The following is a 25,036-nucleotide window of genomic DNA, read 5'->3' as shown; positions in this document are numbered from 1 at the left end:
TTTCCCCTTCACTCTCAATTCCATAGCCCTGCTGTATTTTAATCAAAACACTTCTCACCTGTGAAATGGTTTCATTTTTCACTGGCTGGTGGATGATGTGCAACAAAGTAACAAACGTAAGAAGCCACGTTTGCTCATTTCTGCTTGCCTGCATAATTTCACAAAGCCCCGTGACAACCTGCAGCTCTCTGGAGAGATGCTTTGAAGACAAAACAGGAGCGAGCTCACAGACTCCCACGTCTCCTGCCTGAGTCACTACATTCCTCACCAGTCAAATGGCCCTAGTCCTTCCGTTTTCCTGCACGTAAGATAACATCTGATGAGGTCAGTGATTACGCTTCTGTAATCTCTAACTAGATGTGCTCTCACACCCCGAGTTTGACGGGATTTTGCACGAGTTTGACGGGATTTTGCACCTACTGAATCTTCACCCCCTGCAGATAAACTGTGAACTGAGATATTTTACTACTTCCCTGGAGGAGTCTGCTAGAACCTCTCTAAAATACTCCTCATGGGCTGTAGGCCTCGGTCTATAGTCCTCAGTAAGACGTCTGAATAAGACTAACTTTAATTCTTTAAAAGTTTAATTTTTTTTCCCCTTTAGTCGACCATCACTTATTGTCTTTCTCCCCATACTACAATAAAAGCTCTTTGAGGGCGGATCCCTTGCCTTGTGTTCCCCAGGCCGGGATCAGTTCATGGCATATGAAGGACACGTTTTGGAGAGTCAGGACAGCAGAGGTTAAGAGCTGAGACTCCAGAGCACCACTGCATTTGAAGCCCAGCGTCTCAATTTACTAGTCGGGTGACATTAGACAAGTCACTTAACTTCCTTATGCCTCACTTTCACCATATGTAAAAACAGGGGATTCTGAACATATATACTTCACAGAATTTTTAATACATGTAAAGAAAGTTCCTAGAACAATGCCTGCCACACGGCGAGTCTCATACAAATGTTGTTTTCTGCTATTCGACGAACGAACATTACTAGCGCCAACGACTCTCCGTGCTGCCCCAGGCTGGGCAATAACACGACTTATTCTTTCCTAAAACCCGCCGCTGGGCTCCGCGCACGGCGCCACCCGCCCGGCCGCCGCGGCTTAGCGGAAGGGGAGGCGCCGTTCCCGACGCCGACGGCGCCCCTCGTCCCCCGCAGGTGGCACTGCCCGGGCGGCCCGGGCCGGAGGGACGCGGCCTCGCGGGGCGGTTCTCCCGGGATGAGGAACCCGGGCCCGAGGAGGCTCCACGGGGCCGCGCCCGGGAACAGAAGGGACGCGCCCTGACACTGCGGCTGCGGGACGTGCTCTTGGCCGGCGCCGCCCGTGGCCGTGGGAACCCGCCGCGCGCGCTCGGGGATCCGGGGCCGGGAGGCTGCGGGGCGACCGAGGACGGGGCGGGGCCGGGCGGGGCGGGGCAATCGGGGGGCGGGGACGAGGGCGCCGGGCTCCGGCTCCGTGTCGCCGGGCGTCCCTCCCACTGCCGCTCCGCGCAGCAGGCGCGCTCCAGCCAGGTAAGGGCGCCGCGGGCCTGCAGGGGCCGCCCCGGGACTGCGGGAGCCCGGGCGCCCGGGCGGGGAGGGCTCGGGACGGCGCTGAGCGCGGCGGGAGGGGACCTCCACGTGGCCGGAGAGCGACCCTCGGGGACTGGGGACGGATCTCGCCCCGCCGCGCTGCAGTGGGCGCGGGCGCGCCGCGTCAGGTGAGGGACCGGCCCCTTCGGCCCGGGAAGGAGGGACAGGTGCGCGCCCGGCGTGGCCGCGCCATCCGGCCCCCCGCCGCCTCTCCGCCTCCCGGGCGCGGGCGCTGATCTCCCGTGAGGAGCGCCCACCCCTCCCCCGGGTTCCAGGCCGAGCGCCCACCCCTCCCCCGGGTTCCAGGCCGAGCACCCACCCCTTTCCCCGGGTTCCAGGCCGAGCACCCACCCCTTTCCCCGGGTTCCAGGACCGAGCACCCACCCCTCCCCCGGGTTCCAGGCCGAGCACCCACCCCTTTCCCCGGGTTCCAGGACCGAGCACCCACCCTTCCCCCGGGTTCCAGGACCGAGCACCCACCCTTCCCCCGGGGTTCCAGGCCGAGCACCCACCCCTTTCCCCGGGTTCCAGGCCGAGCGCCCACCCCTCCCCCGGGTTCCAGGACCGAGCACCCACCCTTCCCCCGGGTTCCAGGCCGAGCACCCACCCCTTTCCCCGGGTTCCAGGCCGAGCGCCCACCCCTCCCCCGGGTTCCAGGACCGAGCACCCACCCTTCCCCCGGGTTCCAGGACCGAGCACCCACCCCTCCCCCGGGTTCCAGGCCGAGCACCCACCCCTTTCCCCGGGTTCCAGGCCGAGCGCCCACCCCTCCCCCGGGTTCCAGGACCGAGCACCCACCCTTCCCCCGGGTTCCAGGCCAGTTCAGCCTTGGGTTCTCGTCCGAAATGCGCGGCGGGCTTGACTCCTCCTTTGGGGTTGGGTGGCAGCGCAGTCTGGATTGAAAGCTGGCGGTGTAGACAAAGATGTTCCACAGGTGCACGTGTCCGAGTGCCTCCCCTCATCAAGTTCACATTTTGTTTTTCTTTTCCCCCTGGGAAATTGTGTTTGGATCTTGAAAACAGGGGCTCGGCGAATATATGTACTTATTGGGAAAACTCGGACCTTGACCCGGGAATGTGCACTTTCCCTCGGATCCAAAAATTTCCTTTTGATTTTTTTTTTTTTCTTTTGTGGACAAATAACGTGTTTGCTGTGTACCAGGTTGGGAAGTAATCTCATCCAGTGCCATTCCTTGGGGACTGGAATATTTGAGTAGAAGGGTTGATCTCAAATGTTAACTTGGAATAGCAGGGTGGCTGGCGGCTAAGTGGGTTTGAAGCTTATCCAAAATAGTTACAAGTTTTGCACTGAAGCCCTGTATTTTTCCAGCGTGTACTCATTTTCCTCTTAGGAAATTCTGAGAATGTATTTACTTCTAGATTATTCTCTACTAAAGAGCTGAGTCGGGGGAACCCCCATCAAACCAGCAGATCTGCCAAATAAATTTTGGGATTTAACAAATTAGATTAGTTTGTGACACTGGCAGCTCCTTAGTCCTCAAGAATCACAGGTAGTGTGGACCACCATGATTTACATGTACACGAGGAAAAGAAAAGTGTGGTAATTTTTACATTCTGTATTTGAAAGTATTTTTTGCTTTAGTTACGTTTTCAGTGTTTACGAAAGACTTTCCCCATCCTTCTCTATTCTCCAATTAATCAGATCAATATGTCACTACTCTTGCCAACTCAGGACTCTTACTGTAGTGTGTTTGTGTTAATGATCTTGATTCTTCCCACAAAGATGTGTGCATTCTGGTCAGTGGAACTGTACAGAGCAAGTGTAAACACGTGCAAATCAGTGCTGTTCTCCAGTTGGCAATACCTTTGCCCCACATACGTCCTTGAACTAGAACTTTCATGTCTTCCAAATAGGAAAGAATATGGAATATTAATGTATGCTCTAGCAGTTTCAACCCAGTTTATTCTGTATCAGGATAGTCATGTTTTCTCAGTAGCTAGTTACTCAAGGGCAAGGACTGTGTTTTACCAAACCATGGTAAAGCTCAGATAATGGCAACCTTTACTTCCCAAAGTTGACCCTTGACAGGGGTTGTGGGCAGTGTCTGGCCTACTTTTATGCTTGGGGAAGAATTACTGGCCTGGCTGCCTTGTCTGGGCATCCAGAGTACTGGGAGCCTGGCCCCTGGGCCTCCAACCACACCTCTGCCTACAGGTTCCTCCAGGTTGACCACATTGGTGCCTGTCCTCCCCGGCCCAGCTCTACCAGCTGCGTGGCTTCCACCTCACCACTTCCCAGAGTCCCACCCCTACGGAGAATCATCTTTCTGTTCAGGGTAGGGAGATGTGGTCCACAGAGTCAGTGGGGGTGCTGGTCTGCAGCCTGGTGCTGGGTCCCCTGTGGATGCTCAGTAAGTGTCTGTTGACCACAGTGTCACTTGTTTCAGAGCCTTTACTGTGCTCTCTTGTTGTCCAATGTGCAACAGGCCCGTGGAGTAACCAAAGCCAAACCCAGATCACCAGCCTTGGAGGTCAGATACTTTGGTTGGATTAGGGTCATGGATTGGGCATTCAGTTATGTTAGAAAGGAGTAAAATTGGGTTATAGTCACTGGCAATTGTAAGATTATCCTGTACCATGTGATTATGCCATTAAATAGCTTTGTTGAAAAGTAAAAAATAACCCAGAGGAGAGGGGCTTAGTGGTTGCTTCCACTTCTAATCATGCGTACACCTGGGCTTGCCTTTTTATCTCTGCCCTGGCTCAAGGATTAGATTATAACAGTTCCTTTCTTGGATTGGATGACGACTATTAATTTCTCCACCATATTGAACTGCTTAGAGTTCAAATGACTATTGTGGTCTGGATGTACAAAATTACATTTTCTTTTGTTTGGAGGAAACAAGGATGGAATTTTTCAGAACAGATTGTTTTTAGAGAAACAGAGAAAAAGCAAACAAATGTAAAAATATGTGGGCATGGAAGCCAGTGTTTTTTGTTTTGTTTCATTTTTTTAGCTTAAACTTTTATTCAAGTTACATTTCTCTTTTTCCAGAAACAATCGCTTGTAATTCTTTGTCATTTATTACTTGTAGTTCATGTTCCTTGAATTTTCCATTTTCAGCGTTATCTGTTGAGTTCCCACTGTGAAAGATGATGAGTTGGCTCTCTTTTTCCTTCCAACCCCCAACATAAGGATAGCTTCCCCATTTTCCCATCATTGCAATAGTTAAAACAGAATATTGTTTAATGGTTAGGACAAAATGCATAGCCAAGCCAAGCACAACTTTTTGTTTTCCTCGGAGTCGGTAACTGATTTGTTTGTTCATTTTGTACTCATCATTAATTCATCCCACAACTCTTGGCTAGTTTTCTAAATCCTCCCTCAAATGCACCAAGTATTCTGTCAATTTTATTTTCCCCAAGAGTCTCTTCCTGAGCCTCTTGGCTTGCTGTAACCTCTGGACTGGTTGCCTTCTACACATGAGGCACAGCTGCCAACCTGAGGGCCTCCCTTCATCATCATCCTGTCATCTGCCTCCTGTGTCCATCTCCTGGCACCTGGAGCACATGCCTTCTCAATTTTGGTAGACTCCCTTGTTTCAGTAGAGTCTTCTTTCCTTCCTGGAAAAGGATGCATAGGATGTCTATTTTTCTGAGACTATGAATGCCTGAAACTATCTATTTTCCACTCACAATTGATAGTTTTGTCAAATGTAGAATTCTAGGATGGCAATATTGAAGGCATTGTTCCATTGCCTTCTAGCTTTGTGGTGTTGCTGTTAAGAAATTCAGAACTGTTCTGATTCCTCAATTTTTGTTTGTAATCTATGTATGGGTTACCAACCTGCCGTGTCCTCTCTGGAAGTTTATATTAGTAGGATTTTCTCTTGGCCTCCACGATCCTGAAATTTCACGGTGTGACACATTTCGCCCAGTTTGCTGTTTTCATCCATTGCGCTGGGCTCTTTTGAATCTGGAGACGTATTCATTCTTCAGTTTGGGAAATTTGCTTAAATTATTTCATTGGTAATTTCTTCCCCTTATTTTCTGTGATGTGTTCTTGAGAAACACATCTTATTCAGATATTGGATATTTTGGACTGGGCCTCTGATTTTCTTAACTTTTCTTCCCTGATTTCTACCTCTATATTTCTTGGTTCTACCTTTGGGGAGATTTTCTTAGTTTTATCACCTATGATTTCCATTGAGTTTTTCATGACTGTAATCATATTTTTTAATATTTCAAATTAAAAGCTCTTTTTTGGTTCTCCTAATATATATACATATTTATTTGTATATATAGTTTGTGTATCTGTTTTTTTTTCTTGTTTCTCTTTTGTAGTTTTAGTGATTTCTCTTATCTCCGTGAGAAATATAATGCTTTTTGGGAGGAAGTTGTTTCCTTCCTGCACAGACTCAGTTTCCCCAAGTTGCTTTTGTCTTTTCATTTGTTTAGATCTCTGTCTTTCATGTTAGAGCCTTTCCTCAAGTTTCTAAGGCCCTTGGTTGTCTGCTCACATTTGAGTGGGGGATTAAAAAGCTGAGGCTAAGGATGGTTGTCAACTGGGAACTTCACTGTGGGTGATCTGGCTGGGCCTTTTATTGGGGAACCTCTGATGTCTTTGCCTCTTGGCCTGCTGAGAGTCCTCCAAGAAGACTCTTCCGGTCTTTTTCTGGAAGGTTGAAGGAGAACCTGGCTGCCACTGACGTCCTGAGTGGAGAAGAAGGCTGGAGGTTTCAGCATCCAGTGTGCAGATGTTCACATGGCCCTGCCATGCTGTTTGTACAGACATCCTGGGGGGTGAAGGAGTGGGAAGGAAGCCCCAGGTGTTTTGCTGGGATAGAGAAGGGGCAGTCACCTGACTGCTCAGAGTAGCTGAAGGGACTTTTAGAAGACTTTCTATTTTTAGCTCATCCCTCTCCCCATAGGGAGACGATCCAATTGCCTTTAATTATGAATATTTAGCCTTTTGGAGATTACATGGTATAAATCAGATTGTTTCTTGACTTCCCATCATCCCACCGAAGTGTTTTTGCTGTTGTCTCTTCTCTCATTCTTTCCATCCTTGCTGATTTATACATGAAAGGAAAAAAATTCCTTACTGTCACTGTATTGTGCTTTCAGCGGGGAGAGGAGGTGGAGGTTTTTGTTCAAACTACCATTAGTGCCTGGAATATAGATTGCTCTACCCGCCTCCACCTAGAGACTGGATTCAGTCGTGGCAGTGTTTGCTGCCATTTTTCCCTTCCTTTACCCACAGGTAACATTTTCTCGTCAGCCTGGGTATGTTCTCTCACTGAGCCCAGTTTGGATCTCAGATTCCTTCTTATGTCACTCTAATCGTCCACTACCAGTTGATCACAGTGGTCATAGGAAGCAAAACCTATCTCTAGCCAGGCGTCAAGGCTCATGCCTGTAATCCCAGCACTTTGGGAGGCCAAGACAGAAGGATCGCTTGAGGCTGGGAGTTCAAGACCAGCCTGGGCAACATAATGAGACCTTGTCTCTACAAAAAAAAAAAAATTAGCTGGGTGTGGTGGCGTGCATCTGTAGTGCAAGCTACGTGGGAGGCTGAGGCAGGGGGATTGCCCAAGCCCAGGAGTTTGAGATTATAGTGAGCTATGATGGTACCATTGCACTCCGGACTGGGCAGCAGAGCAAGAGCCTTTCTCAAAAAAAAAAAAAGAAAAAGAAAAGAAAAAGAAGAATTAAACAAACAAACAAACAAACAAAAAACCTATCTCTAATCCTAGCTTGGGTGGTATGTAGCTCACTGGTCATACAGCTCTTGTTCTTATTTCTCAAATTCACTTTGTTTAGGAAGATTCATTCTTGCACCTTGGCCTCTGAATGTCTTACCTTTCAGTGAAACTCAGCTTCTATTAAGTCTGATATTATTTTAATCTGAAAGATGGGCCTAGTGTCTTCGGTGGCCATGTGGCCTCAATGAAAGTTACCATTATTTCCTGCTGGGGGCCAGTTTATCACGCAGTTCTCCTGCCACCAGCAGAATCCTCGCTTCCTGTTTCCACGCTGTGCCCATCATGGAATGCGCACCCAGTTCCTGTTTCTGGCCGGGCGGAGCAGAGACGACCGACCTACTTTGCTCCTGTGGATGATCGCAACTTTCCCAACCTCATTTTATCAGTTTAGTCATTGCTCAGGCTCCCGTCATGCACTGTGGCCCTCCAGCATTCTCTCCGAGTCAATTTACATGAACAGTTTTTATGATTGCACACAGAGGAATGATGACAAGAGTTACCTTCCATTGAAGTAGAAGGAGCATTGTTTCCAAACCATCTCACCTGTGCAGAAAAACAATGCCCTGTACTCCCATCATGGTGGCTGTGCACGGGGGAATATGGAAAACATGAGCGCTGGTGGTAGCTATGATGGAGCAGGTGCAGAAGTGACTTTATCTCTGCAGGATGACAGCGAGGGGTAGGGTGGTTAGAAAAGCCTTATTCAGCCTGTACCACTGGGCGCCATTATGAACAAAAGCTTGGCCAGTGGGGATGCCGCAGAGCTCAGTCCTCCCACTGTGCTTCCACAGGCATCCTTCCCTGTTCTAAATAAAAGCTTTGAAATCATTACAACCTCTCTTTCCATACAGTGTAGTTTTTCTCTAATGTGCTAAGCGCTTCATGTAAGTTCTTTCTGTCTTCCCAGCTGGATTGGGAACTCTCCTGGGGAAAGCACAATATCTAGTAAACACTTCATCAGTGTATTGAATACATTTTCCAGATAATTTTGCACCCTTTGCACTTAAGAAAAAAAGATATTTGGTCATAATTATCCAATTTGTATCCAACAATCTAAATTCACTACATTCCTTATTATACTTTCACTTCACTTTGGCTGTATAGACTAAAGCATAGAGCATTCAATTTGTTTCTCATATGATTTAGAAATATTCCTCACTGAAACATTCTTGAAAGGACAACATATTATTATTATTATTTTCCATCCCTATATTTCTTCTTAGCATAGTGTTGTGATTGTCTTTGGTTTTTATGGCTAAGACGAATGGCTTTTGGAGGAGGGGGAGAAGTATGTGCTGGGTAGGCTATCTAATCCGTGAGTTTTACATCTCTCAAGAAGGAGGACTGTGTTTGGATTTCAACAATATATATTTTTTCCTTTTGTAACTGTGTTCTTTATTTTTCAAAGTTAAAAGCTTTTGAAATGCTTACTACAAGGTATCAAAATGACAGACTTTAAATTATCATATTCTATATAAGATACTTATAATGCAAAACTCCCTGTCAAATATTCTACTCCCTTTATTTTTAATTTTGGTGAAATTCTAACCCAATTTAGTAGGAAAAAAAACTTCAATTTTTTCTTTTGTTCTGTGTGGAGTTCCAACAGTGTCTTTTATGTTACCATTTGTTTGGAAACTCTCATGTCCTCATATACTCTCCAATATTATGTTTCAGTCATGACTTCTGGGATCTCCACATGACTTCCCCAAAAATGAAATTGTGGCTTTCTTTTTCCTATAAAGGAGTGATCTGAAGTTTCATTTTTCTCCCAATATGATTTAAGCATGCAGTAAAGTTAGTTTTTGCTGTTAGGGTTATTTTTGTTTTGTAGAAGGCAGTTGGTTACTTTATTTTTCTGCTTTGGATGATAAAAATGCTTGATCTTTTAACCATGCAGAGAAACAGAAGTACGATTTAACTGGATTATGAATCCTGTCAGATATTTAAATTTAGGTATGTGTACTTTTTAATTTTTTTAAGGATTGTCAATTTCTTTGTCACATATTTAAACCAGCTATAGAAATGTTGCATTAAAGAATTCTCGTTCATAAGTTCTGGAGTCCTAGTTGGAAGATGTTTTCTAGACTAAGAGCTATTGACACATCCTCCTGACTCCCCCACACGGAGGATAGATCTTTGGATGCTACCAAGGTACTCTGACTCTCATTGTTCTCCCTGGATTGTCCCTGCCATTGTTAAAAAAAAAGTTGTTATTTTGTAGAGTTTTATATATTCATTGTTAAAAGATATAAACAACACTGAAGCTTACGAAGAAGAAATTAAAAATAACCCCAAACCCATTCCATAGAAAGAGAATCTTTGTGAACCCCCTCATCTCTATCAGCATTTGACTTTTAAAAAAATCTTTAGCAACTTTCTGGAAAATAATTAAGGAGCATTATGTACAACTGTTTATGTAACTCTAAATTCTATAGTCTTTCTTTATGTACATGCAGTTACTTTATAATGTTATAATTAGTTCATGCATAATTTTCTTAGGGTAACATTGTTACACATAGGCATTTTCTTATAGGAATGATTATCATTTTTAATAGCTAGCTGATATTTTGTCATGTTAATATACAATGGTATTTTGGGCCACTCCCTCGATTGTTGGATATTTAGATTGTTTTTCTTTTTTATTTTTTTAAAAATACATAGTGTTGCTATACTTTTTTCCCTTTTGAGAATTATTTACTTGAGGAATATTTCTCGAAATGCCATTCTGGGATTAAGGATTTCTAACTTCTATGAATCGTCTTAAGTAGGTCACTAGATAAATCATTAGCTCTATGAAGTTTCTATTACCCTCTTTTTTGTCTTTTTAGATCGGCAGTGTCTCTGTTGTGTCAGTGAGGACAGGATTACTGGAACCCTTGAGGCCATGTTATGTACCAGTTACAGGTCAGATAATAAAGCCAGGAGACTCTGACAGGTCCATCTTCAGAGGCTGTGTTCTTGTTGGTAATGTCTAGAGCCTCCTTTCATTTTATTGGATGTCTGGTGAGAAAAGTTTCCAACGATCAGTAACAAAAGGTGGCGAGGTTGCTATGGTAACTGTGCAACTACATTTCACCTCGGTACCTGGTCTAGAGTTTATGAACCTTCCTGTGAGCCGGGAAGGCATCGTAGGTCCTTAAGATATTCCAGCCCTCCCACCCTTCACTGCTTGAGTAACCAGGGCTCAGTTAGGTGTGCAAGGCAACCAGCAACATTCGAGAATTTTGCATTAATGTAACTTTCTTGATAAGAACTAGAGCTGAATCAATTCCTATTCAGATGTTTCCTTTGCCATCTTCCTGGGTGTTGTGTTCTAACCTTTAAAGCCTCAGCTGGATTTCTTAGTCAACTATTATCTGGAGTTATGTTCCTGTGCTTCAGGCTTTCCATCTATTAAACAAAGCACAGTGACATATAATTAACAGTCCACCTCAGAAGGATTCATGGCCTAATGCTTGTAAAGGACTTTGAGCTTTTCTGAGAGTGTTTTATACACATTTATGAATAATGAGATGGCTTGCTCCATTTAGCAAAAAACATCTATATTATGCCCATTTTATAGATGAGAAAAGAGAGCCTCATAGAGGATAATGTCTTGCTGAGAATCAGAGGGTAAATTTAATATAGTGTCTGTGGAATTTTTCTTGGACTATGTGGAAAAGGTAGAATCTAAAATAAATTCTGCGTGAGTGTATGTGTAGGGAAAATAGATTTATACTGTCTTAAGCAAATACAACATTTTTGGGAGATAGACTACTCCTTTGTTAGGGGGAATCATGTTTGACAAATTCACTAGATTCTTGAAGAGCATTAAATAAATAGGGAAGCCGGGGATAAACTGTGATTTTCAAATTGATTTTGAAAAGACTCCACACAAAATCTGTTAAATTAATTGAGTCAGCAGGAGGTTGGGAGAAATATTTTTAAAAATTCAGTTCCTCAGTTGCACTGGCTACATTTCAAGTGCTCATTAGCTATTGGTGGCAAGTGGTCATCATATTGTACAGTGGAGCTTTGTAGCAAATGGTACTGTCTGTGTCCCTGCTTGTGACTGAAAGTGGAAGCAGCCTCGGTCAACCTCTTCCGCAAGAAATAATATCCCAGAGCCATAGTCACTGTCCCTGGTGGTTCACCTTGGAGCTGTATGTGTCTTATTCATAATTGTATTCCCAGTGCTTGGTGCACAATGGGTACTCAACACATTTATTAATTTGAACATTATCATAGTTTTGACTCTGTATTTGGGCCTCTGTATTGTGTCCCGAGTTGCCCTTAGTGATACCTGACCCAGGGCTGGTTTATCCAGACGCTGACATGGCTCTCTCTTCTGCTGAATCACAGCTCACCCTCCCTGGGGTACCCTGGTTCTAATAATACTAATTGCCAGCATTGCTATTGTTACTAATAATAGCTATCATTTATTGATTCACTTTGTATGAAGCATTGTGCGTAGCAATTTATGTGCATTATTTCATTTAACCCTCACGAACATCTCTAGGAGGTACCACTTTACAATGAGAAAACTGAGGCACTGAGAAATTAAGTAATTCACCTGCGGTCACAGAGCTAGTACGTGTCAAAGCTGACCTTTAAAACCAGTTCTGTCTGACTTCAAAGCTCTCTTCTGTGCTTTCAGTCCAGGACTGGGCTTCCCCTTTGGGGATCTGGGGCCTTACCGACAAGTGACCACGCTATAGTGGCCTTATTATCTGTCTTTCCAGATTTTCTTCCTGTGGGGAACTACCCTGTCCCCAATTCATGTGGTTTGGGTGGGGTTGACAGTAACCCCGGGGGCGGTCGTGTGTCCCAGCTGTGGCCAGTCCCCGCACCCAGCCAAGAGATTGGTTCAGGCGTTAGCACATGACTCAGGCTGACTCAACCCTGCTCCTTTTCTGCTTGCATTTAGGAAAGGAGGTGCTCTTTTTCTCTGGGTTTGGGTTTTTTTTGCTGCTAGAATGATGTAACCTGGAGATCTGTGTGGCTATCTTTTCCTGCTCCATGGCGGAAGCTGTTTGCAGCGGGAGAGAAAGATGCCACGCGCAGTAAGAGGTAGCACTGAGTGGTGTCGAGAGCACCCACAGCATCATCTGGAGCTTCATCCTAGGCTTTCTTGGTTGTGTGAGCCAGTACCTTCCTTTTGTTGTTGTTTGCTTAGATCTAGGGATTTACATATTTAAGAACCTTGCCTAATGATAGGGAGTCTTTTCAGAAGAGGAGTATTTTTGTCTTGGATTCCTCATGGCCATTCTCCGTCTACACTTTGGCTGAGCCCGCTACTTCTTGGGCCTCTTCGTGCTTACTTGGTGCCTGAACTATGCCTGGAGGCCTTTGATCCCTGTAGACTCTGCACCATGTTCAGCTTGCTGTTCCCCTCTTAGGTCGGTAAGCCCTGCCCTAGTGAAAGGAGGTACCACACCCAAGCCCTCCTTGACCCCCTTCCCTCGTGGCATGGCCCACACATGTGGGTCTGGGTGGGAGAAGGATTGTGCCTTGAGTGGAACATTAGAGCCATCTGTTCTTCACAGACAACAGAAAAATTACTCATCAACCTCTCTTTGACTGCTGATCAAAGACTGTTGAGTGCTGAACTCATCTGGCCTCTGACACGGTCTGGGACCTCAGCCAGTTTAGGCCAAGGCCTTGCCTCTTATCCCGTTTCCTTGGCTACCAGCCTTTCTGATCAGCTGTCTTCCTATGTGCTCTCAGCACCCCTGTGATTCTGAACTTCCATCCTTGTATTGGCTTCCTTCCCACCTCTTTCCGGTGGCCCTCTGAGAGCATTGTTCCATTGTGAATCAGCTCTCCCACCCCCGGCCTCCTTGGCCTCCTCAGCCTCCTCGCAGAATGAAAGCCCTCCCTGCCCTGCAGCTCTCTCCGTGCAGCCGTCTCCCAGCTTCCCTCCGCTGCTGCCCTGTCCTGACTTTTCTGCCCTCCTGCAAAAACGCCGTCTCCTTTAGGGTTCCAGCCATTCATGCAAACACGCTTCAGGTCTTTCCTTTTGCCACCAACCTCTTGCTTATTCTCCCTGATTGGCTCACCTGGTTCATACCCTTTTCTCCCGACTCTCCTGTCTCTGTGTTCGCGTATACGACTAACTTCGTATGTTTGCAGTGGTTATGCAGCTGTCCTGGGGATAGTTAATGGGAGTAGTTAATTGTGCAGGAGTGGGAAGTGAGGGGGGACTTAACAAAAGAGATGACCTGTGATCAGGACCTTGAAAAATGTACAGGATTTCAACAGGTGGATAAAAAGGGAAGAGTCTTCCATGCAGAGAAAACAAAGGTGTGGACATATGAAAAGGCCCAGTCTTGAGTCTGGGGAAACAAGTGGTAGGAAAGGGAGAGGGAACCCAGATTGGATCGGACATGATTATATTTACTTCAGTTAAGGAATGACCCTAAGGAAGGACCCTAAGAAGAATGCGAGGGAAAGAACAGCCTTTAGTATAAAAGGGTGAGGGGTAAATGACAAGACTAAAACTTTGTTGGAGTGGTTGTAAAGAAGGGGGAGTAGTAAAGTAGATCAAGAACATTCGTAATAAGACTGGGGATTGTAGAGAGAAGAGGGAGTGGAAGAAGAGGTGGAAGGATTTGCAGGACAGATGGATTATGAGAGAGCAGGGAGTAGAACAGAGACATGGGACAGGACAGCTGCTGCTTAGGAGCTAGGAGAGGGGAGGCGCTACCTGGGGATGGGGTAGGATTCTGGGAGACAACAGCTACATACCAGATAGGAATCAAATTACTTGGCCTTTTAATTACCGTATGAATAAAGAGTAAGATAACTATGCACTTCATCATGGTAAAAATGACTTAGGTTATGTAAGCTTCAGATGTTGCCCCAAATCTTTTTTATAGACTACTACAACTCTGCCAGATGTTAAGGAGGTTCAAGGGAAACAGAGTGAGTTCTATGATCAAGTAAGGTTGGGAAACACTGCATTCTGTATGATTCACAGAGTCTATTCACATATTAAAGGCTCTGAGAAATGCAAACAAGAAACCAGTTTGACATGGTTTAACCCAGCTTTCCCCAAATGTATTTGTCCCTTCATTCATTTCATTCATTCATTCAACAAGGTTGCGGTAAATGCATGCTGTGATAGTGTGCTTTGGGCACTTTGCCGGTCGCTGGTCCTGCAGTATAGAATACAGTCAGCCTACGTTCCTGCACTTACGAGATCAAGGTCTGGGATAAGCACGTGTTACCATCTCACAGGTCCTAGTATTCTGAGCAGCGTGGTTTGGGAAGCCTTGGATGCAACTGTTTAGATATTGCTTTCTGCGTGCAGGAATGGAATGGTGTGGAGTGCTTGTCTGCCTGCCTGTCTCTCTGCCTTCACATCTCTATTTTATATTAATACATCCACCTTGTCACAAAATATTTCCCGCACCTCCTGCTCGGGCAAGGACTGAGGTGATGACAAGGTAACTTTCAGGTCTGGGGAGCTGGTGACTCACCCAAAGTCACCCAGCTAGTAAGTTGCAGAACTAGAGCCAGAACCCAGCTCTTCTGTCTCCAGGTTCTGTACTCATTCCATTCTTGGTGAGAAGGGACAATTTGAAACGCCTGAAAGAAAATTAAGTAGACTCAACAGGTTGCGTGGGATACGGTGGATTGTGCCAGTTTAATCGTAGTAGCGGGGCTGATTGAAGTATGGTCACCACCACCCCACGACCATCACTGTGGCCACTAATGTTGAGTAATTACGATGATCCGTGTCCCACGATAAGTACTTTATATATACTTGCGTGTTTAATTTTTACAACAACTCTATGAAGCAGTAATTATCACCCCATTTTATAAAGGAGGAAGCAAGCGCAGAGAGGTGAGTAATGTGTCCGTGTTGACACAGCTAGTAAGGAGCGGAGCCGGCTTCTATTCTGTTTCGAGAGTCCAGGCTCTTACCTGTGTTCTGCATCAGGTGAAATGTTTTTCCTGCTTCACAACTTCCCTCTCAGAAGCAGTTTGTCTTTTTTCCCTTCCATTTCAGCTTACCTAGATCCTTCCTGTTTGTAAAAGCCTGACCTCAGAAAGGGTCTGATTTAGTCATTTATTCCGTAAGTCAGGTAGCATTCATCAAATGTTCAATGAGGACCTACTATGCGAAGGAACTGCTCTAGGGGCTGAGGATCCAGCGGTGAATACACAGACTATGTTCCTCTTGTTGTGCAGCTGAGAAGTTCCACGAGAAGTGAGGAGAGCAGACAATTAAAAAAACCCCATAATCAAGAAAAAAGCCAGATAATGATAAGTACCATGCAAAGAATTAAAGTAGGATAACAGAGTGAGATTAACTGGCTGCCTACTTTAGACTGGGTAGTTAAGGGAAGGTCTTTTTGTGAAAGTGAGATCTAAGCTGAAATTTGAGTTACAAGAAAGAGCTGGTGGGAGAGAGGGAATGGGTGGGGGTGAGGGGCAGAGAGAGAGAGAGAAGGAGGGAAGGAGGGAGGGAAAAAGAGAGAAAGTAGAACACTCTCCCAGGTAGATGGATCATCATATGCAAAGACCCCAGCCATGAGTTTGCTGTGTTTGAAGACTAGGAGGAAGAAGACAGTTGTGGTTGAATCACAGTGCGCCAGGGGCAGAATGATACTAGATGTGGTTGGAAAAGTAGGTTGTGTGCTAGATTAAGGAGTGTGGGTTTTAGTCTAAGTGCCCTGAGTAGTCACTGGAGGATTTAAGCAGGGCTGACACACGGACTGACTTATGATTTTAAAAGATTGTGTATACAGGCTGGGTGTGGTGGCTCATGCCTGTAATCCTGGCACTCTGGGAGGCCCAGGGGGGAAGATTGCTTCAGCTGAGCAGTTCGAGACCAGCCTGAGCAAGAGCGAGACCCCATCTCTACTAAAAATAGAAAAAGTAGCCTAGCATCATCGCATGTGCCTGTAGTCCCAGCTACTCAGGAGGCTGAGGCAGGAGGATCGCTTGAGCCCAGAAGTTTGAGGTTGCAGTGAGCTACGATGTCGCCACTGCAACCTTTTAGGGGTGCGGGAAGCAGACAGAGAAAGACTCTGTCTCAAAAAAAAAGAGAAAAAAAAAAGATTGTGTTTACTGATGAATGGAGAAATGATTATAAAAAGATAAGAAAGGAAGTAGCGAGGCCCATTAGGAGGATATTGCAGTAGTCCCAAGAAGGGGTAATGGTGGCTGTATCAGCTATTGCTACAGTAATGTTGTGTAACAAACATCCCCATAAACTCAGCAACATACAACACCGAGGATTTATTTTTGCTCAAGAGTTGATGGCATGGCTGGATAGTTCTGCTGATCTGGACCAGGCTTGGTGGATGGTGACTGGGCTTGCCCGTGTGTCTGTGATCAGCTGCGGGTCCGGTGGGCAGCTCTGCCTTACTGCCTGGGTTCTCTCATGTGTTTGGGGGACCAGCTGGCTGTCAACTGGTCTAGGATGGCCTCAGCTGAGATGGCTGAGGTGACTCCGCTCTCCTCCGTGTGTATGTTACACCCCTCTAGCAGGCTAGGCTGGGCTCATTCTAGAACAGGCAGTTCTGGTCAGATTCTCACGGTGATCACAAAGAAGCAAGGGAGGAGGCAGAATCAGGCAAACACAGTCCTAAGTCTTAGCTTGTATCAAGTGTGTTACTGCCCTGTTGGTGAAAGCAGGTTCGGTTGCTGTGTACCCACAGTTGGTGTGGAAGGGCACTGCCAAGGGCAGGGATTCAGAGAAGTGTGAGAAGATAGAGGAAGGTATGGCAAATCAGGGCCATCAGTGCAATCAATCTATTCACTAATGGACGAGGAGTGAAGAGAGACTTGAAAACGTTCAGAAAAATATTCTGGAGGTACCGTCCAAAGAACATGCTGATGAATTAGATCTGAGGTATGAGAATGAATCAAAGATAACTTTTAGATTTTTGGCTGAGCAGCTGGGGAGATGGTGAGTACATTTACTCAGATGACAAAGACTGGGTATAAAGAACAGGTTTTTTGTTATTTGTTTTTCTTATTTTTTTTTTTTTTTAGAGGTAGGGTCATGCTGTGTTGTCCAGGCTGGACTTGAACTCCTGGGCTCAGGCGATCCTCCCACCTCAGCCTCCTGAGTAGCTGGGACTACAGGCACGCCCAGCTTAGAGCAAGTGTGAAGGGAATATCTAGAGTTCTGTTTTAGCGATGTTATGTTTGATATACCTGTTAGATGCTTAAATAAAGATGTCAGGTTTGCAGCTGGACAGAAATCTGAAGTGCTGGAAGACTTCAGGGCTAAGATGTAGATTTCAGAGTTATCCATATATGGATGGAGTTTCAAGCCATGGAACTAGAGGATGCCACCTCTGAAGGGAATGACAGATGAAGCAGCAGAACAAGTCCAGGACAGAACACTGGCACACACCAGCATTTTCGCCACGTGCGTGCTGGTGTGAGAACCACCCCCACCTGAACTTGGATTCCACTCTGTTTTCTTCCTGCCTTTTGATTTCTGACTTCTCCTTTTGCTTTTAATTCTCATCTGTATATTGTTTATGTATTGTAAATATATTTTTTCTTAAATTTCTTTTACTGAGAGTAAATTCAATTAACATAACATATGCCATTTAAATTATTTTAAAGAATACGAACCCGCGGGTTTTAGTATATTTACAATGTTGTGCAGCCATCACCGCTATCTAAATCCAGAAGACTTCCACTGCCTCAAAAAGAAACCTCCCCTCCCCAGTTCTCCCGTCCTCCCATCCAGCCAGTAATCTACTTTCTGCCTGTATGGATTTGCCTGTTCTAGACATCTGATATAAATGGAATCAATACAACTTCTGGCCTTTTATGTCTGGCTTCTTTCATTTAACATAATGTTTTCAAGGTGCAGCCCTGCTATACTATGTGTTAGTATTTCATTCATTTTTACGGTGGAATAATATTCCTTTGTTTGGACATGCCACATTTTGTTTATCCATCGGTTGATAGACTTCTGGGTTGTTTCCACTTTCTGGCTGTTATGAGTAGTACTGTTATGAGCATTCATGGACAAGTTTTTGTATGAATATGTTTTCAGTTTTCTGGGGTACGGACCTAGAAGTAGAAATGCTGGGTCATATAAAAACTCTATATTTAACTTTTGAGGAACTGCCGAACTGTCTTTCACAGAGGCTGGACCATAGTGCGTTTCTGCCGGCAATGTATGAGGGTTCTGATTTCTCCACGTTCCTGTCTAAATATCAGTATTGCTTATTTAAGCCAATTTGATTTTTAGGGTTTCACACGGCCCCTGGAAAAAATTAGACATCGATTTATCTTATCAATGTAGAAAGACGCTGTACTTACCACTTGTATAGTCCTTAACAGGTTGTAATGTCACCATTTGTTTTTAAGTTGCGCTTTTCCCAGGCCCCTCTAGAGCAAAGATCTTGCCTTATTCTTCTTTGTAACCGTCTCAGTGCCTCATGCACAGTTCCTAATAAATCATGGCTGGCCAGTAAATGTCAGAATGAATGATCACATGAATGTCTGAAACTATTTCTGCGGACAGATTAGCTCACGAACTGCAAGTGGTGCAAACATGGATGGGTGAAGAAGAGGAAGCATTTAAGGGAAGGAGGAAAGTTGACGGGGGAGTAGAGAGGAGCGGAATGAGAAGGGAGTGGTCAGGAACACTATAGTGTATTATGTCCTAGTAACTATCGTATAGGAAACCATCCCAGACTTGAAGGTACACAGCAAGAACCATTTTGTCACACTCACGGCTTCTGAAGGTGAAGAATTGGACAGCACACGGTGGGTATGTCTGGTCTCTGCTCCACAAAGTCTAGTCTCTTATCTTGGAAAACTTGAATGGCTGGAGATGACTGGAACAACTGGGGCTGAAGTCTTCTCGAGTCTCACTCCTGTATCTGGCTCCTGGGCTGGGGTGGTTTGAAGGCTGGGCTCAGCGGGAATTCTGCTATAGAACTGCTGTACGTGGTTTCTCTACTTGGTGTGGGCTTCTCTAACTGTGGTGGCTGGGTTCCAAGAGGGAGTATCCCAGGAGTGAGAGGTCCAAAAAACCCAAGCAGGAGCTACTTGGCCTTTAATGACCTAGCCTCGGAAGTCACTTCTGCTGTGCTGTATTAGTCTAAGGCATCACCCGCCCACTCAAATTCAAGGGGAGGAGACATAGACCCTGACTCTCAATGGGAAGAGTGTAAATGAATTTTAAAAAACTGTGGCACTACATATGATAAGTGGGCCAGATAATGACAATGATGGGTAGAGCAGAGAACGGGAGGGTACATTATCAATTTACTTCATCAGAGATAGGACATATGACAGTGTCACTGGACATTTTCCAAACAGTAGTCAGATTATGACTTATGTCCATATTTTTTTTTCATTTTTTTATTTAAGTGCATTTAGGGGGTACAAGCGTTTTTTTGTTACATGGGTGAATTACATAGTGGAAATATCTAGGCTTTTAATTCACCCATCACCTGAATAGTGTACATGGTACCTAATAGGTAATTTTTCATCTCGCACCCCCTCCCAACTTCCCCCTTCTGAGTCTCCAGTGTCCATTAAGTTGCTCTCTATGACCACGTGTACCCATTGCTTAGCTCCCACTTCTATCTCCCATTCTGTAGGTTGTCTGTTTACTCTGTTGAGTATTTCCTTTGTGCAGAAACTTTTTAGTTTAATTAAGTCCCATTTATTTATTTTCGTTTTTGTTATATTTGCTTTTTGGGCTTTAGTCATAAATTCTTTGCCCAGGCCAATGTCTAGAGGAGTTATTCCTAGGTTTTCTGCTAAAATTTTTATGTTGTCAGGTCTCGCATTTAAGTCTTTAATCCATCTTGAGTTAATTTGTGTGTACGATGAGAGAGAGGGATCCAGTTTCATTCTTCTGCATGTGGCTGTGCAATTTCCCCAGCACCATTTATTGAACAGGAGGTCATACTTTCTGAATGTAGTTTATAATTTTTGTTTGTTACAAATGAGGTATGAGAATATTTTCTATGGAATTAGTATTTTTATCAGTTTATTTTCTTTTCCTCTTAGGATCAGGTACATAACAGCTGGCATTTTAGTTCTGGAAATTCTTTATTCACTGAGCCCCACAAGCCTTGGAAATAAGGATAACTATTTCTCTGGTCAGACTTGCCTTTGTGATCTCGTACGCCCTGTAGTTTCAGTTGTGATGCTGATCTTTGGTAATCTTTCTGACGATCCTTTTATAAAAAGGCTGCGACTTGGATATATGCACCTTGCCTGGCTGCCCGCTGTGCTTTGGCACTTCGTTAGTCTGTACAGAATTTTCTTTTTGTCATGTGGTGAGTGCACTTGAAAAGCCGACTTTGGCTTCCATGAAATTCGAACAGAGGAAAAGAAAGGAAACAGAGGGAAGAGAGGAGTCATAACAAGGCCAAATGTTGCACTAGACTGTGGTTTTCTTTTTGGCACTAGAAACCACACATTCCTGTTTGTTAGAGAAGAGGTAGTGTCATACGTTATCACGGGGCTTGGCTGGTTTGCAGGAATCGCTGGAACCATCAGAAGGCATTTGTGATGAGGTTGGTAGTGTGGTAATAACGATGCTTGCAGAAGGAGAGCCTGCCCGCCTTTTTCTTGTTTTATTTATTTGCCTTGGTTCCTTTTTCTTTGCTTCCCTTCTCTTCCTTCTTTCCACCTTTTTCTATTCTTTCTTACCAATTCCATGGTGTTAGAAGACTCGCACATGGAAAACTATGTTATTCCCTTAAACATGTATTAAAAACCTTTTTATTATGAAAAATGTCAAGCATAAATAAAAATAGGATGGTATAAGGAAGCCCTAGTATCCATCATTCAGCTTCAACAGTTCTCAATTTATTTTGTCTGTACTCCCCTACCTATCCTTCACCAAATCACAGATATTATTTTATTTGTAAACTTTTTGGTATATATCTCTAGAAGATAAGAACTCTTAAAAACACAATCATAATAACATTATCACACACATACAGAGGCACACACACAAAGCAAACAAACCCCAAACAACCTAACATTGTCTTAATATCATTAGATCTTATTATAATTAAGCAAATCTTATCAACACACCTTAATATCATGAGTATTGAGTTGGTATTTAAGTTACCATAGTTGTCTAATACACTTCAACTGGTTGAGATGTCTCTTAAGGCTTTAAGTATCTTTCAAATCCTTCTCAATCTCTATCTTTCTTTGTTTTTGTTCTTGAAATTTTTTGTCAAAGAAACTTTCTCATTTGTGAAAAAAATTGGATGCAATAGTCACGTGAATTCTTTATTCCTATTTTAAAAACAATAAGAAAAGAATATATAGACATAGATGAATGTTTCTTATTAAAAACAATTTAGAAAACTCTAGCCAAGGAACAGACATAGATATTTGATTATTTTATGTATAATTTTTAAATTTTCTTTACTTTCATGCTTTCTTCTACTAAATGGTGCTGAAAGTCACTTTACCCACTGAGAAACTGATTATTCATGTCTTACTTTCGCTTGTTATTATTTCCCCTCAGAAGTAGCAAAAAACAGAAAGAGAAATGTTTGTTTTATACCAGAAATTCCCTCATCAGAGGAGAACTGGTGTCAGAATTTGCCACTTAAAGTGAATCCACTTAAATTTCACAGTAAATAGTAAAAGAAAAACCTGGTATGTGCAGATTTTATCCTGAAAAATAAAGTGAAAATATATTTTATCTCATGTTTAGAACTAGTTATGTGGTAATAACTAATGCTTAGAACAAAGAGTGAATCAAGTATTTTCTTAACATCATTTTTCTGACAAGAATGGATGATAAAAAATTTGATTTCCTTTACATTTGAATTCGTCAGCACAGCTCTAAAGAGGGCCACATTTTTGCAAAAGCATTATCAGCTTTGTCGGTTTTTGCAAGGGTTTTCCTATTAGGCAGGATAAAGATTAAGCCACTATAACAAAGAAACCACGATATATAATTTCTAAAATAAGATAGAAGTGTAGTTCTCTCTCACAGCTAGGTTAGTTGGTCTGGGCTCTGCTCCACGAAGTCATTCAAGGATCGGGTTACATCTTACGAAATGGCGGGATATGGATGAGCAGGATGGAGGCAGGGGAAGGAGAGGAGGTTGAGAGGCGTTAGTTATTACCGCATAACTAGTTCTGCTCCCTGGGCATTCTCAGTCCAGGCACAGAGAGTAACGTTCATCCGCTCCAGCTGGGGTGAGGGGAAACCCTATTTTGGTCATTTGAAATGGCAGACACCCTTGGAAAATTGTCACATTTTAACTGTTTATTTTCTCGTTTCAGAATACTAGGATCTTCAATGGCAGGAGAAGGCGTACTTAGAAGACCGCGATGAATTTTAACACTATTTTAGAAGAGATTCTCATTAAAAGGTCACAGCAGAAAAAGAAGACATCACCCTTAAACTACAAAGAGAGACTTTTTGTACTTACGAAGTCCGTGCTAACCTACTATGAGGGTCGAGCAGAGGTAGGAGACGATCACTGTTTTCCTTGCTGCTTCTGTGTTGATACTGTTTTATAATACTGCCCCTCCCCAGTCTTAAGGAATAAGCTTTGGGTTAATGAAGTTAAGGCAATGATTTCTTATCATTTGGACTTGACAGATGAAGTTTAGGGTATGGGTAGAAATAGGTTTATTATAATTAACCTACTGCATTAATCTCTTAGAGAAAATAAATGCCTACATCAATTTTAGTTTTTTTTACCCCTAATTCCCCAATTTTAGGTTCTTACGGAATTCCTTAGGTATATTGTGTACACGTCTCTTTTCCATAAACCACTGTATTTTGTATTCGTCTTCCTTACACATATAAACTGTGTCTTTGTCCATCACGTTATGTGAATGTTTCTTCATGATTAAGTAGAAGTTACTTAAAACTGGTTAGTAATTTGGTGGACCCAACATATTATTGAAGTTGACCTAAAGCAGAATTTTTCAACATTTTTTTGGGACAAGCAGCTACTGCAAAGTTCCTTTGATGGGAGCAGGGAAAACAGCCCACTGAACCCCTGGCCAGGGGGCGTGTGGCGCAGGGAGGGTGTGTGTGGTTGGCCAGCTCCTCGCTTTTCGGTGGCTTTAGCTTCGACCGCTAGATGAGGCCCCTGAATGTGCAGTCACCTCTGTCTCACTGTTTTGCTCCTGACATCTTGGGAGTGGCATATTCTAGAATGGCCATGGTCCTCTCTGCTAGAAACCTTCTTGGCTTCCAGCGGCTGGGTTGCCCTTGGTTGACCACATGCTATTGAACCACTGGGAACAGTGGACCGACCGTTGGTGATCCTGATGTTTGGTTTTAAAATTGCTTTATTTCGTGGAGTGCCTTCCTCAGAAGGCGATTTACTTCTTTTTGTTCTTATTCCCACTGATTTCTCTGTGGTTTGGTTCTCCCCGTTCGGACACCATGGCATTGTTTCCCACGACGGTCCTCAACTCTGTTAATTTTTGCTGTGGCTTGTCATTGTGACCTGCAGATTTCTTCAGGTTCATGTAACTTAGGACCAGAGTTCTTTATCTCTAAATCCCCAAAAGGCTGAAAACCAAAACTTTAAAAGTTCTTTTAATTGTAAAACCTGATCTGAGATGAGGCTATTTTTAGTCTTCATCCTAGTCAGTGCAAATGTGTGTGTGTGTGTGTGTGTGTGTGTGTGTGTGTGTGTGTGTGTGTGAAGAAATACTAATGTGTTTAATAATGTGGGGCTGCCCCAGTCCCTGCTGGGAGTGTTTTGTCATAGATGATCTAGGTACTATATTTCATTTGTTAAATCCAAAAAATTCAGAAAGCCAAAAGGGTTTCAGATAAGGATTATTATCAGAAATATGAATTATTTTAAAATATAAAATGGATTTTAAGGGAAAGATTAATACATTTTTGCTATATGGTAATGATTTGTTATAATTTGAATTTAATATAGTAAGTCTAAGAAAAGAGGGATAGCAGTGAAAATGGTAAAATGTGATAATTTTACTAACCAAAAAGCTGCGCAAACCTGTATTATCTGCTTAGAAATATGAACTGATACTACTGAAATACATTGCAATTGCTAACTTACTTTACAGACACTAAATATACAAAGTTACAAGTGGCCTGATTGCTTTAGCTTAAGCAGAATAAAGAGAACGGTGGAATCACTCTTCCTTCAGAACCTGACTGTCTTGCCTCAGAGCAGCCTTGACCACCCTGAGAACCAGAGGACGGAATGAGGAGGTTGTCAGAACACACAAAGCCCAGCCTCTGGCACTTCTGTCAGAATCCACCTCCTTTCTGGCTGCTGCTGGTGGCTCGGGGAACCCAGTCCTGTTCGCTTGACTCCTGCCTTCACTGCTGGTTTCTTCTCTCCTGGACTGATCCTCACTGGCCTACTTGTCCCCTACAGCTTGAAATGTTGCAGATTTTTTTTTTTTTTTTGCCACTCACAGTTTAAAAATAAATAGTTGCCAATATCAGAAAAAAATTAAGAATTTTGTGATGAGCATCAGGATTCTGAAAATAACAAGAGTGCTGGCAACACTGGGCTGAACCCTCCGACAACCCCGTGTGGCTTCTGGGAAACCCAATGACACCTCACTGCCGGGTTTCTTCCCCTGTTGGGGCTAATGTGCTCAGTTCCCTCTTGCCAGGGATGAACCTTCTGGTTTCCATCTCCCCAGCCTTAGAAGCTGTTGTTCAAAAAGGGCTGTGACATGAATAATCCATGAGAATCAGCAGGTATTTTAAAAATAATATTTTGTTAAAAATCTGAAACTAGGAGTGGGTTAGAAAAAAAACATGGAGGCCA

At 43.9% G+C, this 25,036-nt stretch overlaps 1 protein-coding gene across 4 annotated transcripts in view; it reads left to right on the top strand.

Annotated features, from left to right (window-relative positions):
- Positions 1–1,463: 1,463 nt before the first annotated feature.
- Positions 1,464–25,036, top strand: part of TEC (tec protein tyrosine kinase) — a 76,207-nt gene continuing 52,634 nt past the window's right edge. Inside the window, exons 1-2 of one of the 4 annotated variants that reach the window (XM_045532972.1) lie at positions 1,464–1,513; positions 22,542–22,727. In XM_045532972.1, the coding sequence (XP_045388928.1) occupies positions 22,590–22,727 (138 nt within the window). In that variant the 5' untranslated portion in view covers positions 1,464–1,513; positions 22,542–22,589. Of the gene's footprint in view, positions 1,514–1,619; positions 1,702–18,641; positions 19,032–21,954; positions 22,728–25,036 lie in introns of those variants that run through there. The other 3 variants (XM_045532974.1, XM_045532973.1, XR_006730226.1) reach the window with 3 other exon arrangements.

Source organism: Lemur catta, chromosome 19 (genome assembly GCF_020740605.2).
Source record: "Lemur catta isolate mLemCat1 chromosome 19, mLemCat1.pri, whole genome shotgun sequence".
Taxonomy (NCBI): domain Eukaryota; kingdom Metazoa; phylum Chordata; class Mammalia; order Primates; family Lemuridae; genus Lemur; species Lemur catta.
This window is presented reverse-complemented; position numbering and strand designations above follow the sequence as displayed.